The sequence below is a fragment of the Rattus norvegicus genome, chromosome 12 (assembly GCF_036323735.1).
Source record: "Rattus norvegicus strain BN/NHsdMcwi chromosome 12, GRCr8, whole genome shotgun sequence".
NCBI lineage: Eukaryota > Metazoa > Chordata > Mammalia > Rodentia > Muridae > Rattus > Rattus norvegicus.
Genome location: NC_086030.1, coordinates 12,745,388 through 12,762,688, shown reverse-complemented (window position 1 = coordinate 12,762,688; position 17,301 = coordinate 12,745,388). Strand labels below are relative to the sequence as shown.

The following is a 17,301-nucleotide window of genomic DNA, read 5'->3' as shown; positions in this document are numbered from 1 at the left end:
CACAGACACCAATGGCTGGAGACGTCGAGGCGCAGCGCGCTACGCACACAGCCCCCCAGAAACACGATTTGCATTTTAAAAGGGGGGGCTCATGAGAGGGCAGTGACCAGATCACAGCTGAATATTCAATCCTTTATTGTTCAGAGCTTCCTCCTTCCAACCTGGGTGCACTTTAACCTCCAATCACAGGTTCAAAGAATGAAATCAAGGGACTTGCAAAAGCCTTGGGGAGCCCAGAAAGTTAGTGTTGGTGGGAATCTAGGTTTGGAGACGAGCGCAGCCTTGTTCGCAGCCTACATTCTCAGGCAGGAGGCGGTCAAAAAAAGACAAGAGGGAGAAAAAGAAAAGCCATTGCTTTGAGGAACCTTCTGACCAACCCAGGAGGTGACTTGTGGGGCTTCGATGAAGGCTATTCCTTCCCGCTCTGAGAGCCAGGATGAGACTGCTGGTCTGCTATCCCAAAGAACCCTCAGCAATACATTTATTCCCATGCCTAAGGAAACCATTCGACCGCTACGGAAGAGAGGATTTGAGTTCAAATTAAAGCAATTCATTTTTAAAGACTATTACATTAAACGACTGAAAACCTCTTCAAAGCCAATAGTGGGACCCGTGATATGTTTCACCACATCTCACCTTGGAAGGCAGTACTAAAGGATCCTGGTGCATTTCTCTCCCTTGAGCAAAGTGCTCATTACACGACGACGTATTCAGTTTGAAACTTCCACCAACTACAATTGTGTTTTCACTGAGCTTCTTTAAGAGTTTGGTTTTTTTTTTTTAATCAAGGGAAGTATTTGTGCTGACGCCCATCCAGTTATTCTTGTCTTATGTCATCCCCAGGGTTTAAAAACACTTTCTCCGGGGGTTGGGGGATTTAGCTCAGTGGTAGAGCGCTTGCCTAGCAAGCGCAAGGCCCTGGATTCGGTCCCCAGCTCTGGAAAAAAAAAGAAAAAAGAAAAAAAAAAAAAACACTTTCTCCTGAGGCTGGAGAGATGGCTCAGCCATTCAGAGCACTAGCGGCTCTTGCAGAGTCTTTCAATTCCCAGTACCCAGTACAGCTCACAACTGTTTATAACTCCAGCCCAAGGGGGTCTGACACCGTCTGCCGCACCTCACCAGTCACCACAGAGACATACATGCAAACAAAACAGCCCAAAATAAATACATCTTTTTAAACGTTAAATTAGCACTTTGTCCTTTATAAAGCCAAAGCTCTGTTTACAGAAATTGGTTTTTCATCCCCAGGAATGAAGAGGCAACCCACTGTCCTGTTACTCCTCCAGGGAAAACTCTGTTGAGCAAACGATAAGGTGGAGACCCAAAAGTACCCTGCAGGAGATCCTTGAGGGGTGGGAGAAAGCCAACTTTGGCCCTTTTCTCATTATTTGAGACTTCAGTCTGTCTGCACTAGACAGCTTGGTGATGTCAGGGACGCCATTTCAGATGTGAGGTTCTACACGGCCCAGGTGCAAGCAGGGCAGTTCTGGTTTACTGTTGCAGATGGAGCCAGGAACCCAAGGGTACTAACAGCATCCCTTCCCAGAGCCCTGAACTTGTATGCTCTTCCTGGGGGCACTTTTCATGTATTTCTGACAGCCGTGGGAACCTAACATTCTCCTAACCATGTGTGTTTTGTACAGAGGGTTAAGACTGGGGATAGCTCAATATTCAAGAGCTGGCCCTCAAGAGGCCAAGGGACCCTTGTTGCTCCTCTTTAAAGCCCTCTTGGGTACCTTTCAGGAACAGCAAGAGTGTCATCTTACTTTCCAAGAAGTAAAACCTGGAAAAACAAAACAAAACAAAACAAAACCCCTTTACAGAAGGGAAGATCAGGAAGGGTGTTCACAGTCCCCAGGGGGTGGCAGGAGTGTGGGAGGTTAAGTAGTAGGTACTGCAGACTTTTGATCTTAGGAGTAGCCCCCTCCCCTTCCTGAGACTCAATACCTCCTTCCACCCTTCACATCCCTTCCCCGGTTTAGGCTCTGGAGCCGAGGCCCAGGTCCAGGCCCAGCCTGTGTCTTCAGAATGCCGGCATTCTGGCGTTTCTTTGAAACAATCACTTTATTAGGGACAGCCATTCCCTCAGCCCTGTGGTAGCCACTTCCTGAGTTTTTATGACCCAGGCTGCCAGCCGCTGGCTAATTGTCCCTGTTTCCCAGCTGTGCTTTGCCATGGAGAAAGGACTCCAGCTTGGGCACCCAACTGCTTGGGAGACAGACAGGCCTACTGTGTTCCCCCAGGTCAAACCAGGTCCTCTGAGCTGACCAAACAACAGGGAGGCAGAGTTCTAATTAATTGGGGTCCTCGAACCCAGGACAGGAACTGGTTTTCCTCCTTGCAAAACCTGGGCACTCCATCAGTAGTCTGGCCATGACTGCAGTGGCAGAGTCTGGCTGTTTGGAGAGAAGAAAGGAGTTGGTGAGTGATGTTCTCTCTGCCATGCTCTTCAAGGCCCCTCCCCCTCCTCCGTGGATGGGTTCCACTCTCAGGCAAGAAAGGGCCCAGCTGACTCCCCTAAAGGGAAAAGGTTGTTAGAACAGTCCTGAGTTCTGTAGGTGACAAGTGAGAAAGAAGTTCCCTGTGTCTCTCCACTGGGACAGTTCTAGGAGGTCGGTGGTCCTCACCCATCTCCTGGAAATCCCCTCTGGGCTGTAGCACATCCTCTAGACAAAGTTGCTTGCCCACACCTCTAGCTTAGCATACAGCAAGATGCATCAAAGTCCCCTCAGGCTCCCATACTCTTAAGCTGAAGTGTCTAGCAGCCAGTTCTTAAGGTGGTGTTGTTGTTATTTGAACTGAGACTGCAAGAGAAGGGGACCACTCTGGATGTCCCCAACTCCGTAGTAGGTGGCTGCTCTCCACACAGTATCCCTGTCACCAGCTCTCCATGTTGAGAAAGCAGGAGAAAGGATCCAGGTAAATAAAGCCACAGGAAGGCTGCAGAGACAGCCAACCTGGTTATCAAAGGGACAGCTCTTTGTGGCTGACAGGGTAGAAGCCATTATACATTCTTTGAAGAGGGTGTCTTTTCAGGATCCAGGTTGGTGGCTTGGGCTGTGGCTCTGACTGGGGTGGGGGGAGGGGGGAGATGGGTTAGGGACACAGGAGCACTGGACAGAACAGGACTGGAGGCTACAGGAAGGGACAGGCTCCTCCACTGGGCAGATGTGGTGCTTCTCAAACCCTCAGATCATAGACAGGACTTCCCTCCCTGCTCAAAGGTTCTGCCCTCCGTTCCAGCTACAGTAACAGGACTAAGCCTCTGCCCCACACTTTGGGTTCTGCAGCTGGGGAGGGGGTTACCTACCTACCTCAGAGCAGGTTGCCTCTGTCCACTTCGACATCTGAGTCTTCTTTCTGAGTGCCATGAAGACAAGATTGATCTCAGTAATGCAATCCGTTCATAAAAACCAAAACCACCAGGAAGAACTAGAGAGGGTTTCTGGTGAGTTCTCTCAGTTCAGTCAGGAAGGCAGGGAGAGTGCTGTGGGACACTGTTCAAACTCTGCTTAAATGGGGGCCTGGGAATTGGTCAGCCACTCTACACCATCAGCAATCAATTCCCACAAAGAAAGACTCAACAATGCATAAATTCACCCCAACAGCAGCACCCGGCCATGCTGCAACCCACTGGCTAACATCTCTAAGAAGGAAATCAATAGCACTGTTCTTTCTGAAGGGTTTCCCCAGGGTCTGCCACCTGTCCATCTCATCAGGGCTACAATGGAGACCCAAGTGTCCGCCCAGAGGAGTGAGGAGGGCAAGCGACTGCTTACAACTGCCAACAGAAGCAGATGTGGCCTCATTTGGCAAACGAAGCTTGCTTTCCTCTTAAGCACACTGAGTGCCTGGTCCTCTCTAGCTAAGGAAAGCTTCCTGAATTCGTGCAAGGCATTTGTGGGCCGAGATGTTATTACTCTGAGGTTGAAATGCCAGGGCTTAGGTGGGACAAAGAGCTGCCTTTTGCCTCTCCTGGAGGGACCACCAAGCTTTCAGATCCAGTGCAGGGGGGTTGGGGATTTAGCTCAGTGGTAGAGCGTTTGCCTAGCAAGCGCAAGGCTCTGGGTTCGGTCCTCAGATCCAGAGGGGGGAAAAAAAAGACAAAATAACAGATCCAATGCAGGGGACATAGCTTGTTTTTGTCTCCTGTCCAAAATATATTATCATAGCCCAGAGATTAAAAAAAAAAGCTGTTGAGAAAGGGAGACATGTTTGGCTTTAGAAATCTGGTTTTGCCCATTGGGTACAAAACAAATAATAGGAAATACTTAATTTTATCCTTTGGTCGAATATTAGTGTGGGGATACTAGAAGTATCAGAGTAGGGTGATTCTCCTATTTCTGTGTGGTAGATGAGAAAGAAAAATGACTAGAGCTTTTAATACAGAAGGGTTTGAAGGGGAGTCTCACTGGCTGGGAAGCCCTGTGGGGGGAGCTAGTATTGCAGGCTCACCACAGCACATGTCACCTGTGTCCCAGCCTTCTGCTAACAGGAGCTCCCTCACTGTTGTCTCAGGCCCGGAATGACCTTTGTTTATCATATGAAAATCTCTTCCAAGGAAAGCCTACAGGGTAAATTTTATGTGACCAGTGCGGGAGGGAACACTGACAAACCAGTCTCTCTGGATTGATTCCTAGTCATTGACTGACTGCCTTACCTGAAGTAGAATGGTGGGACAAGGAGGGGGGCTCAGAGTCTGCATAAATTGCTCTTTTTACCAAGACCAGAGAGAACTGGAGATCCTCCCTGTGACCCGAGGAAAGCTCCAGCATTAGGCAAGCCACTATATGTCTGATCTTTGTGACACACAGCAGTCTATACGGACTGCATCTAGTCTGTTGGTGCCACCCTGGAAACTTAACCCCAGTACAAAACCAGGTGTCATGATTCAGGGTCTCAGAATTCCCACCCTATACACACCATAATGCCAGATCAACCAGGTTCTCCAGTTGCTCCAACTCTGACCACATTTCATACTGCTTTCTCTCTGAAGCACCTGTTCATTTCAGTCTATCTATTGGATGCATTTTTATTTTTAGAAGCTCCATTCTAGATTTTTCTCCAACTGACTGTAAAGGCCTTCATTTACTTTTTGTTTTATAGTAAACACCTTCTGGGGGTGGGAAGAAAGAAAATCTCCATTAAAAAAAAAGTTGGAATTGACATTCTGTGACTCAACTTGGAAAGGTGTCAGTTTAAAACGAGTAAAGGTTATGCATTGAACGTGTGTTTCCCCTGCTTTTCCCTTCTTTAAATACTAGTGTCCTTAAATACCAAGGCACAGAATACGTTTTTTTTTTTCTTTTTTCTTTTTCTTTTTTTCGGAGCTGGGGACCGAACCCAGGGCCTTGCGCTTCCTAGGCAAGCGCTCTACCACTGAGCTAAATCCCCAACCCCCCAGAATACGTTTTTAAAAGCCCCAGTCACACTCCCCAGTTACGAGAAGGTGCAGGACACAAGCTCAGAGATGGACTCCTGATTTCTGAGCTGAGCCATGTGCTTCCGTCCTTTTTTTTCTTTTTCTCTTTTTTCTTTTTCCTTTTTTTTTTTTTTTTTTTCGGAGCTGGGGAACGAACCCAGGGCCTTGCACTTGCTACGCAACAGCTCTACCACTGAGCTAAATCCCCAACCCCTTCCGTCCTTTTTATAGGGGCGTTTGCCTGCTGGGCTCGGATGTTTTTGTAAGGGACAGTGACAATGGGGGAGGTGAGGAGAGAAGCAACCCCCCATGCCTCTAAAGTGTGCGAGCGCGAGCGCGCACACTGGCGAGCCGTCTTGTTTCCGATTGTAGTTAAAACCTATCCTCAAATGAGACTGGTTTTCATTTAAAATCTTTTTTTTCTTGACGAATTCTTAAGTATAATATTAATATTTTCCCCACCGAATGCAAAACAGCTATCCTTGCGCCCTCCTGTTTTCTGGGCTCGCAAGAGCGAACACTTTGCAGTGTCTGCGGCGCAGCCTCGTCTCCCGCATGCAGCGCACCAGAAGGGAAGAAACGAGGACTAGCGCCAGGCACAGGCCTGTCACTGTTGGAGCCCAGATACGGAGGAAGGAAACAGCCGGCTATCCCTCTGCAACACAGGTCACCTGCCTGTGCGGAGAAACGGCCTCTGCCACTTGGCTACCTAGAAAGGACCCTAAATTGCCTAAACCCTTCATTCCCAGGTCTCGGATGGAATTCTGCGTCGAGCATCCCACGTTGGCCTTCGGACTACCAGCACTCCTGCGTCTTTGGAAGAGTCCACGGGTAGCCCACTCTTGTCCCCCCACCCCCCAAAAAAGACGACAGCAACTGCCCAACCAGTGCCCTTTTCCGCCAGGATAAACTCTCAACCGTAGACTGCAATTGTGTCGTTGGATAGTCCGGGTTGTTCCAGAGAGGCACAGGTTACATCTAGAATTCTAAAAATGTCCCTGGAACTCCCATCTCCTTGGATTCTCTACATCTTCGGCTTAGCAAATTTACATAAAGAGGGTGGATTCCGAATTTTAGAGCCCTTTTATCTAAGGGTTGGGTTTATCCCAAGGCTAGACAGAATGCTTTGAATTATAGTGGGTGGTTTTGAGTCTCTGACCTGCTTCCCCCCCCCCCCCCCCGTCAACCTCGTGTGTGTGTGTGTGTGTGTGTGTGTGTGTGTGTGTGTGAGTGAGAGAGAGAGAGAGGGGGGGGGTTGGTGGTGGTGGTGGTGGTGGTGGTGGTGGTGGTAGACACACAAAGAGAAAAGAGAAAGGTAGAGAGGTAGAGAGGCATAGCCAAGCAGTGCGGCCACTGTGGACACCTGGTGTTAACACCCCACCCCACTCCCCCCTCCCACCCACCCCCCACACACACGGGGCTCAGGCCTAGGATGCTGAGAGCTGGCACCTTCCAAAGCACCCAGTCCCGCATGCCTACTTTCTTTTGCTCTCACTGCTCAGGGACATAGGTGAGGTGACAGAAGAGGTTACAGGCAACTTTACTTCAATTCTGAGTGTTCCCAGAGAGGGTTATTTCTGTGGACCACCATTCCCAGAGCCCAAAGTGCGCAACTCTTATGGAAAAGGAAGAGAGGGTGTTTTGGTTTATTTTGCTGTTCACTATGGAAACCAACTCTGCTTCCACCCATCTCACCTGTCTCTGTTGGGGAAGCCATGTATGGTTTGCTTCTTCTCAAGAAAACAATGTGTTCTTGGGACTCATTAACTCACTCTCTCTCTCTCTCTCTCTCTCCCCCCCCCCCGGGGAAGAAGTGGGAGTTCTGTCATGCCCCCCCCCCCTTGCTGTCGATGTTGCTTCTACAGCAGACACAGCAATCTGACTACTGACTGGAGTGCCAGGTTCAAGAGCTCCCAAGTCTTGTTCTATTGGAAAGATTTCTATAAGCATCACCCTACCCCCATATTATCAGCATATGGGGACACCCTCTTCTTCACCCTGGGCTCTACAACACTCAGGGCTGCCCAATGAATATTGCTATTCTAACCTTGCATGGCTTGTCAGGGCACTCTGCCCCACCATCGATGGCTGACAACTTGGAGGGACAAGGGTGACACCGGCTTTTGACCGTCAAACCCTTCCAACTTGGGAGCATGCGCGAGCACGCACACACACACACACACACACACACACACACACACACTTTTTCATAGGCATCACAGAATGAGAAAGTTGCATCTGCTCACATGTAACTATTAGGTGAATCAAATGAAGTGGGAAATGAAAGACCACAGTGGAACGAAAGTCCCCGTCCCCGCCTTTCAGTGCCTTTTACAGTCACTGCCAGTCCCCCAACTCTCTCCTAGTAAACGGAAAAGAGTCGAGTAACTCGGTGGGAGCTTTGGAATCTTCCAAGGCTAGTGTCGGCAGGGCACGGAGTGGAGAACTGAAGCAACGATCTGGATAAATCGCAGGGGAATGGGGGGGGGGGGGCGGCAAAGCGCTAAACGCTCCAGATTCTGACAGATGTGGGCGATGCGTGCTCTTGTGAATAGGTGTACGAAAGATGCATTACTCGTGTGATTGCTTCAATTCTCCACTTCCTTTGTGTGGGTATGTGGATCGTCTTCCAGGTCCGAGCTAGCCTGGGGCGCAGAGTCTCCCCTCTCTGAAGCATCCTGCCGGCGTTCCAATCCCCGGCCTTGCGGTGGTTCCACTCCAAAGTAATGGCTGTCAAGCAAATCTATCAGGCGCAGGTGGATGATCTTCTTCACTTCGTCCAGGGCGGTGCGCAGCTCGGACTCCGGCTGGCAGTGCAGCCTGCGGGCTAGCTCCTGGAACACCGTGGCACGGTCGCTTAGGAGTGCCGCCACCACGAACGGGAAGCCGAAGCGCTTGCGGTACTCCTGGTTGAGGTGCAGTAGCCGCAGCCGGTCGTGGGTCTTTAGGCTGGTGAGGCCAGCATGGCTCTGCTCGCGCCGTGACTCCTCGGAGAGCCTGCCCATAAGCACATCGCGGCCCGCTAGGTCCGGGTGACAGCGTAGGATGCCCTCCTGGCCTGCGGAGAAGCACGGACACACCTCAGAGGGTTACCCACTGCAGATCAGAAAGCCAAGCCAGGTCCCCAGGTAGTGGTGTCCCTCTCCACTAACGGGATGCGAGCCCCTTGGCCCCCTCCAGGACCCGAGGGCGGGGTGCGAGTGTCAGGTTGGTCTTTCAGACCTAAGGGGAACCTGTAGAGGAGAGAGGGCAGTCGGGAGGCTGGGAATTTACGACCTGCTCCGCCAGAGCTGGGGAGTGATAAGAGGTCCTGGCTACTCCTATCTTTTCAAAGTCCTTTGCTCTCAGGGGGGCTTTGATGTTGAAAGGGGGCCGGATGCAAGGGCCAGAAAACTTCCGCCAAAAGCCCTGGAATGGGTTTCGTTCTGCCTCAAAGGAGAAAAGGCAGGGGCGGGGTGGGTCCAGGGGATAATATCCAAGGGACTTAACAAATAAATGGTCAGATTTTGTGACTCTGAGTTCTGGGTCTCTGGAAAGAAACAGCCAAGGAGCCTCGTAGATTAACCGCGTAGAAACTCATTTCACCGGAATTCTTCGGCCCTTGTGGCTCGCCCTTTTGTTTTGTTTTGTTTTGTTTTGTTTTGTTTAGTTACACACACCCACTTCTGGCGTTGTGTTGTTACTCTTTCTCTTGCCTGACTTCAGAACCCAAAAGAGCCCAAGTGGACAAAAGCTTTTGGCCTTCTAGGCCTCAAACTTGAAAGCCTAGCTGGGGCACGGGCACCCGGGGTTCTAATGCCTGTATCAGGCGACTCTCGGGTGTCCTGGCACCTTGTGTCTAAAGAACGAAATGGAATTCTAGTATTGACAAGATCTCAAATGTGGCCAGGAGGGTGGCCCTCACACCTAATTTACCATATAAATAACTCATTTCCCCACCCCTTGGCGCCAAACGCACAAACAGTTCCTGTTAGTAGGAAGCGCAGGGAAAAATCGGAAGCACAAGGTGTAACTGCCCACCCTCTGCACTAAACGGGTGTCTGTCTTCCGCAGTGGGAGAAATGAGAAATAACTAAGACGTCCTTTAGCAAATGTATCCGATACCCACAAGGAGGAAAATCCCCTTTAAATATCTCCCTCAAATGTAACTCCCACCACCACCCCGCCCTCCATAATGAGGCAGCTTGTGGCTAGTAAGTGACCTGAGAGCCTCACGAAGGGAACTCCAGCCCCAGGGAAATTCATTTCTCCTCCCAATTTCTTCTGACCTCCCTGGGCACCGGGGCGGTGCACACACAAGTGGTAAACAATCACACCCACATAAATAAAAATAAAATACATTTTAAAAACGAAATGTTCGGCGAAGGCTCAGAAAACCAACCTTAGATCATCGACCCAAGGTCACATTGTACACCTGTCGTCTTCTCTTTAAACTCACTTCTCTTTAAACTCACTTAGTGACTTGTCTACCCCTACAATGTAAGGGGGAGTCAGAGCACCAATCCCAGTCTTCCAACACCATTGTTTTTGACTCCCCTTTCATGAGCACCCTAATTCTAGGCCACCCAGAATCAAGAGTAGTTCTCTCTTCCTCACTGTAGCCGGGCTTTCCGCGTGGTGCGAAAGTCGAGTGTTAAATTCCCCACCCTGAGGGCCAGGGGCTGGCGGTGCCATGCCACTCTGGACAGGTTCTGCCGAGAATGGACCAACACTGTGGCTGCTACGGGGGAGTCAGGCATTTCTGCGCTACTAAAAAACTGCACATCCCCAATCTACCCTCTCTTATTCCGAGTTTCAAATAGCCTCTGGTTCCCCTCCTCCAGGGGGGATCCAATTGCTTTACTGTGCGTCCACCCGTCCACCTGTCCACCCGTCAGTCCAAGCGAAGTAGCTATGGGTGGGATTCTAGGGAATGGGTAGGTCTTTTCTCTCACTGTCCCTCGACAGCCTCCCAGCGCGCATGGGTGGAGCTTGAAGCTGGAGAGCGCTGCCTAGCAGCGCCACCCCCCAAACCTTCCTACCCTTACACCTCACTTCTCACTCTTCCTAGGGTTTATCTTCCCTCTTGAAAGCATCGCCTGGGTTAATGTTTGCCCAGCCGTGAGATGTGTTTTCTACTCTTGCAGAGAGGACAAGAGGGGGGCAGAAAAGAGGCCTAGAATAGGGTAGAGCAAAGGGCAGAGGGAGAAGAAAACTCGCTAAATTAGCGAAAATTTACACACTTACACACACACACACACACACACACCGCGAGCACGCGTGCGCACGTGCGTGCGCGTACCGCATCTTTCAGTTGAACTCCAGGTAGCCCTACCCAGAAGAAACAAGGCTGATTTGCCCAGTCAAAGACCCCACCTTCACTGCTTCAAATCACTGATGCCTTGTGTACTGCCAGGGATAGCATCCATCTGCCTACAGGCCCACAGCAAGGACCTTTCCTAGTTCCCACACCAACGAGGTATCTCCTTCATGGTACCCCAGCTGCGCCCTTTCATCCAAGTGGGAGGCTGGACACTGTGGATGGTCAGCCTGCATTCCTGAGTCTCCCTACTTGGGTGGCCCAACGCTGCACAGTCTCCAGTCCCTCATCCACCTCTTAACATCTTGTTGAAGTCTGGTCTTTCCAGCTACATCATTGGGTGTCTTGGCTAAAGAGTAGATACAGGTAGACATTAGTCACTGAGAACACAGGCATCAGCACACAGAGGACTTTCAGTCCTTACAAATCCATAGGAGACGGGCACACGTAATAGTGCCCCCTGAGCAAGAGACAAGTGCCCATTACCCTCCACCCCATCCCCCCTCCACCCCATTCCCCCTCCACCCCATCCCCTCTCCACCCCATCCCCATTACATGCTCCCAGTCCTGGCACAATGGGTAGCCTGTGTCGTCGTCGTCTTCTTTTTATTTTTAAGATTTATTTTTTTATTTTATACGAGTACACTATAGCTGTCTTCAGACACACCAGAAGAGGGCATCAGATCTCATTACAGATGGTTGTGAGCCACCATGTGGTTGCTGGGATTTGAACTCAGGACCTCTGGAAGAGCAGTCGGTGCTTTTAACCACTGAGCCATCTCTCCAGCCCTAAAGGAGCTCTTTTAAATATTTATTTTACTTAAAATGTTTTGGGTGTTTATCCATGAGCGTGTGCGTGTAAGCACACGCACAGGCATGCCTGGTGTCCATGAATGACTGGTTGTGAGCCCTGGGTGTAGGTGTGTGAGTACATTGTAGGCAAGATCCCATGAACTGAATTCTGAATTTCTGGGTTTAGAGCTACAGGGTGGGTGCTGGGAATTGAGCAGGAATCCCCTGCAGTAGTGTCCTTAACCACTGAGCCACCTCTCTAGCTCCTGGTTTTGGTGTTTCGAGTGTTTTCTTCTTAGACCACACTTCTACAATCTCACATGTGCCATGTGCATGCACACACACACACACACACACACACACACACACACACACACACAGCCTTTTTAATCCCCCAACTGATGGGGACTCACTGTAGACTTGCTCTTTCTAAAGGCAGAATTAAAGCCTCAGTTAAAGCTCTTTGCCTTATGTCTCTGACCTTCTCCTCCATGTGGCTTAATTCCTCCCTTCTTCATCAGATTCACTCTCTCATCTCTGACCCCTCTCACAAACCAATCTGCCCTCATCATAACCTGTTAATGGCAGCCGTCGAGTCTGAGCCCGTACCCTGTCGTCTTCCTGCCAACCTTTAGAGAGCATATTCGTTCGCCTGTTCTTGTCTGGTTCAGTCCAGATATAGAGCCGAGGGGGCGGGACTCACATCTTCCCCCTTCTTTATTTACATAATACACGTTCTCGCCCATGGATTTTCTTTGGTTTCCTTGAATTTTCCTTCAGAGACAGGGTCTTTTGTCATTCCAGGCTGGTTTCAAACTCCATTACAGGGCTGAGGGCGGCCATCTTGCCTCTGCCTCCAAATGCTTGGGGAACAGGCATGCGCCGTTGTCTCTGGATTATGCTGTGTGCTGGGAATCAAACCCAGGGTTTCATGCATCTTAGCCAAGGCCCCCACCTCTCTCGTGTGTGTGTGTGTGTGTCTGTGTGAGTGTGTATGCACACATGTGCTCTTGTGTCAGGGACACTCAGGGTCTCCTACTTGTTCCGCACACACTCTTACCCTGAGCCACACCCCAAGGCAGTCATGAAATCTGCTTTCAGGGCACTGAGATCTCTTTGTTCTTAGCATCCGCCATGTTCCTTTTCTGTGTTCCACAGACACACTCAGCATCTTCACTTGGGTGGGTAGTCCAGACTAACACGCACGCGCACACACACGCAGACACGCACACGCACGCGCGCGCACACACACACACCCCTACCTACCTGGTGCGGGTGTGGGTGTGTGTGTGTTTGCTAGCGACAAAGACAGAGAGTCAGAGGGTGAAGAGAGAGACACAAGCAGAGACAGAGAGACACAGTTGAAGAGACAAGGAACCAGAAAGGAAGATAGAGAAATGGGGGGGGAGGGGGGAGTGAAGGAGAGGGAGAGAGAGGTTTTATTGCTGTTGGTTTGCAGATGGAACGCAGCATCTTGTACTGCTGGCCCTCCGGGTGTACTTACTGTTTTGTTTCTCCAACCTAGTCTTTGACTTTGGACACAAATCAGTCCTGAGTCTCAACCTTTCTTCCTTTCCCGGAATTGTGAGAATCACCAGCTGGAGTTTTAGGCAGTGCTTGAGCCCAATGTTAATCCTGTACTGCCATCTACTGGTCACTAAACATCATAGCTTACCCTAAATGGAAGGTCAGCTCCCCTTTTACTCCAAACATTCAATTTTCCGTTCTGTGAAAGGAAGAAGTTTTTGTTTCTGTTTTGCAAGACAGGGTTTCCGTGTGTAGCCCAGGCTGTCCTAGAACTCGTTCTGTATACCAGGGTGGCCTCAAACTCACAGAGATCTGCCTGCCTCTGTTTTCTAAGTGCTTGGATTAAAAGTATGAGGCATCCCCGTCTGGCTAGAAAGTCTGTCTGTCTGTCTGTTTGTTTGTTTGTTTAGATAATCCAAACAAATCCTTTCTCAGGAATATTGACAAGTCACAATCACACACAAAACACACACATACAACACACACACAACTCACACACACACAAAACACACATATACACGTGCATGCACACGTGCTGGTTCCTGTTTTATCTATTTTTTTTTTTTGGTTCTTTTTTTCGGAGCTGGGGACCGAACCCAGGGCCTTGCGCTTCCTAGGCAAGCACTCTACCACTGAGCTAAATCCCCAACCCCCTGTTTTATCTATTAACACAAACCAAAGAAAGTCATTTGTGAAGAGGAAACTTCAGCTGAAGAATTGCTTCTGCCGGCTTGACCTGTGGGCATGTCTTTGGGTCACTCTTTCTTTCTTTCTTTCTTTCTTTCTTTCTTTCTTTCCTCCTTCCTTCCTTTCCTTTTTATTTTTTATTTAGTTTTGTGAGACAGGGTTTTTCTGTGTAGCCCTGGCTGTTTTGGAACTCACTCGGTAGACCATACTTTGAACTCACTAGAGACCAGCCTATGTGTGCACCCCACACACATAGATGAGGTTTCACTGTGTAGAGCCCTGGCTGTCCTGGAACTCAGTCTGCAAAACAGGTTGGTCTCAAACTCACTCGGTAGACCATACTTTGAACTCACTAGAGACCAGCCTATGTGTGCACCCCACACACATAGATGAGGTTTCACTGTGTAGAGCCCTGGCTGTCCTGGAACTCAGTCTGCAAAACAGGTTGGTCTCAAACTCACTCGGTAGACCATACTTTGAACTCACTAGAGACCAGCCTATGTGTGCACCCCACACACATAGATGAGGTTTCACTGTGTAGAGCCCTGGCTGTCCTGGAACTCAGTCTGCAAAACAGGTTGGTCTCAAACTCAGAGATCCCACCTGCCTCTGTCTCCCAAATGTATACCACCACTACCCATTAAGGATTCATCGTTTTAAAAATGACCCTTCAAATACATTGAGGTCTCCTCCCGCTCTTCCTCCTTCCCCTTCTCCCCCCTCCTCCCCCTTCTTCTCCCCTCCTCCTCCTTCCCCCTCCTCCTCCTTGCCCCCTCCTCCCCCCTTCAAAAGAAATATATCACCTCCAAAAGAGGGCTTGTTTTCCTTTCGCCCAGTGTTTGCCTTTCTAGGTACCAAGGGGCAGTTACAAGTCAAACCTGGTGTTTGACACTCTGTTTAGAAACGGTGGTGCTCGGGCGCCCCCTGCTGGCGTAATCACCATAAAGCAGGGCTAGGCTAGAAGGGGTCACCGTATAGGTGGCGGCCTCCTCCTCCCCTCCCCCTCCCCCCCTCCGCTAGAAACATTGTGTGAAAGACTGAATACAGCTCAGTGGCAGTGCCCAGCATAAGCAAGATCTTGAGTTGATTGCAGGCAAACACACACACGTCATATAACCAAAACCTCATTAAAGTCTTCATTCCCTTTGCTATCAGATGTGGGGGTTTGAACGAGAATGTTCCCTGTAGACTTATGCGTTGACTACTAGCTTCCCAGTTGCTGGCACTTATTTGAAAAGGTTTAGCCCAATGGTTCTCAACCTTCCTAACGCTGCAATCCTTTAAAGCAGTTCCTCAGGTCGTGGCGGCCCCCAGCCAGAACATTGTTTTGTAGCTGCTTCATAGCTAGAATTTGCTACTGTTAGGAATCACGTAAGTAGGTAATATGCAGATCTCTGACACGTGCCCCCCCATGGGGGTCATGACCCTCAGGTTGAGAAGACACTTGTTTAGGAGCCATGGCCCAGGTAGAGAGAGTATGTCACTGGGGGCCAGAGAGTTTAAAAACAGATTATTTTCAGTGTCCCCCTCCTCTGCTTTGTGCTTGTGATTCAAGATGTAAGCTCTTAGCCTGCTGCTTCAAGAGCCTCGCCTTCTGCTTCCCTGCCGTGTGGACACATCTCCCTGCATCGGTCTGTCCAAATAAACTCATTTCTCTATCAGATGCCTCAGTCAAGGTTTTACCCCAGCGACAGAAAGCAAATGGATACAGGCTGTCATGGGCCTTTTCTTTTTCCAGCTCACTTGTGGGCCTCAGGCTGTAAAGCCAGAGTCACCTGGTGAATTCACCTGGCCAGGGTGTTTTGTGAGTCACAGGTGAGGGAGACTCTCTGACATTTACCTTGCCTCGTCAGTTCTGCCCCATTGGAGAAACTCAGCAGTGGGCGACTGTCACGATGTGCCCCACACTTCTGTCAATTTTTTTAAAAGATTTATTCATTTATTATATATAAGTACACTGTAGCTGTCTTCAGATACATCAGAAGAGGGCATCAGATCTCTTTATAGATGGTTGTGAGCCACCATGTGGTTGCTGGGAATTGAACTCAGGACCTCTGGAAGAGCAGTCAGTGCTCTAACCACTGAGCCATCTCTCCAGCCCCCACTTCTGTCAATTTGATGTTGGTACAGTTGCTTATTTGCCGAGACTGTCACTGTAGATGTCCTCAAACAACTCATAAGGATCTTTCTATTTTAGCCTCCTGAGCACAGGCGAGGCCACTATGCTGGGCTTTGGTTTCACACACACGCACACACTTAAAATTCATATGTTTGAGTGTTTTGGTTGCATGTATGTCTATGCCCCACATGTGTCCTTGGTGTTTAGGGGCGGGTCATAGCGCGAGCTCAGATCCTGGAGTTGGAGGCCTTTCTTTGTTGAGTATCTATGTGGGTGCTTAAAATTGATCTCTGGTCCTCTGGAAGGGCAGCCAGTGCTCCTAACTGTTGAGCCACCTCCTCAGTCCTCAGTTTGATTTCATAACCTTGCCCTCTGGTCTTCTTAGGTAAGTCCTCATAGGAGGACATCCAGAAGCCACAAGATGTCATCATAGCCATATTGAACACAGCTGTGAGTGCCTGCTCTGTCAGGAGACCACAGGTCCTGCTTAAAGTCAAGTCTCAAGGATAGGGGACCCCCTGCCCCTGTCTTTGTTCCCCAAGGGCATGTCAGACTTATTCTCTGAAGCCAGAGTAGGCTTTGAGCAGGGACTGTGTACCTTTGGACCTCTGGCCTCTGTGCCACCCAGTATAAACTTCTGCCTCCTCTTCGCCCCACGGACCAATACGCCTCAGTTCTCGCTCATTCTCCCCAGAAAACATCGCTTTGCTTCAACGTTTCTTCTTTCTGCGAAGAGTCTTGGGATCTTTCCTTGTCTGGTCCAAACTGCTGCCCCCCCCCCCTTTTGATAAAAACCATTCAGGGTCTCCATTCCTCTCTGGGGTGCTGGGATATTCTCACTACCCTCTTTCATCTAGAGCATTGCCAAAGTGGACCTTTAGCTTCTGACTCACCAAGGCCTTCGCCCCGTTCCTGTGACCTCCAGTAGCCCTGGCTGTCCTGGAACTCGCTCTAGATCAGGCTGGACTCCAACTCAGAGACTGCAATGCACACACACACACACCCCCCGCCTCCACTGCCGTCGACCATCTTATCTTGTCCCTCACATTCTTGTGTCCACCTTCAAGAGCCCAGCAGTTGAAAGGATATCTCCTGACCCTTCCAAAAACCCAGTAGATAATTGAGTAAGTCAGCTAACGTAATCTAAAATACTTTTACATACCCTATTGGAAACGACTTCATGCACATCTTACCTGATTTTGGGAGAGCATCGATAAAAGCAAAAAAGTGATTTTCTAAGTCTTCCAAGCCAGAGAAAGGACGGTGGGACCAGACGGCAGCTGCGACCAGAGGACATCTTTCAACGACGTTCCTAAACACACTCACAAATTCAGTGAAGTCCAAGGAGTTGACCTTCTTCATGTCCATGTCTGACACCTGGACTGGAGGCACTGTTTGCCCTGCCTGGGGGGAGTCTGCAGGAGCGACGCTAACTCCTCCTCATGGGTTGTATTT

At 49.8% G+C, this 17,301-nt stretch overlaps 1 protein-coding gene across 1 annotated transcript; it reads right to left on the bottom strand.

The window, feature by feature from the left end:
- Nucleotides 1–7,654: 7,654 nt before the first annotated feature.
- Nucleotides 7,655–17,301, bottom strand: Urad (ureidoimidazoline (2-oxo-4-hydroxy-4-carboxy-5-) decarboxylase). Its single transcript, NM_001398881.1, has 2 exons — nucleotides 17,040–17,301; nucleotides 7,655–8,480 (listed from the first exon to the last, which is right to left on the bottom strand). The coding sequence occupies exons 1-2, from the start codon at nucleotides 17,212–17,214 to the stop codon at nucleotides 8,011–8,013; spliced, it is 645 nt and encodes a 214-aa protein (NP_001385810.1). The 5' UTR covers nucleotides 17,215–17,301; the 3' UTR covers nucleotides 7,655–8,010.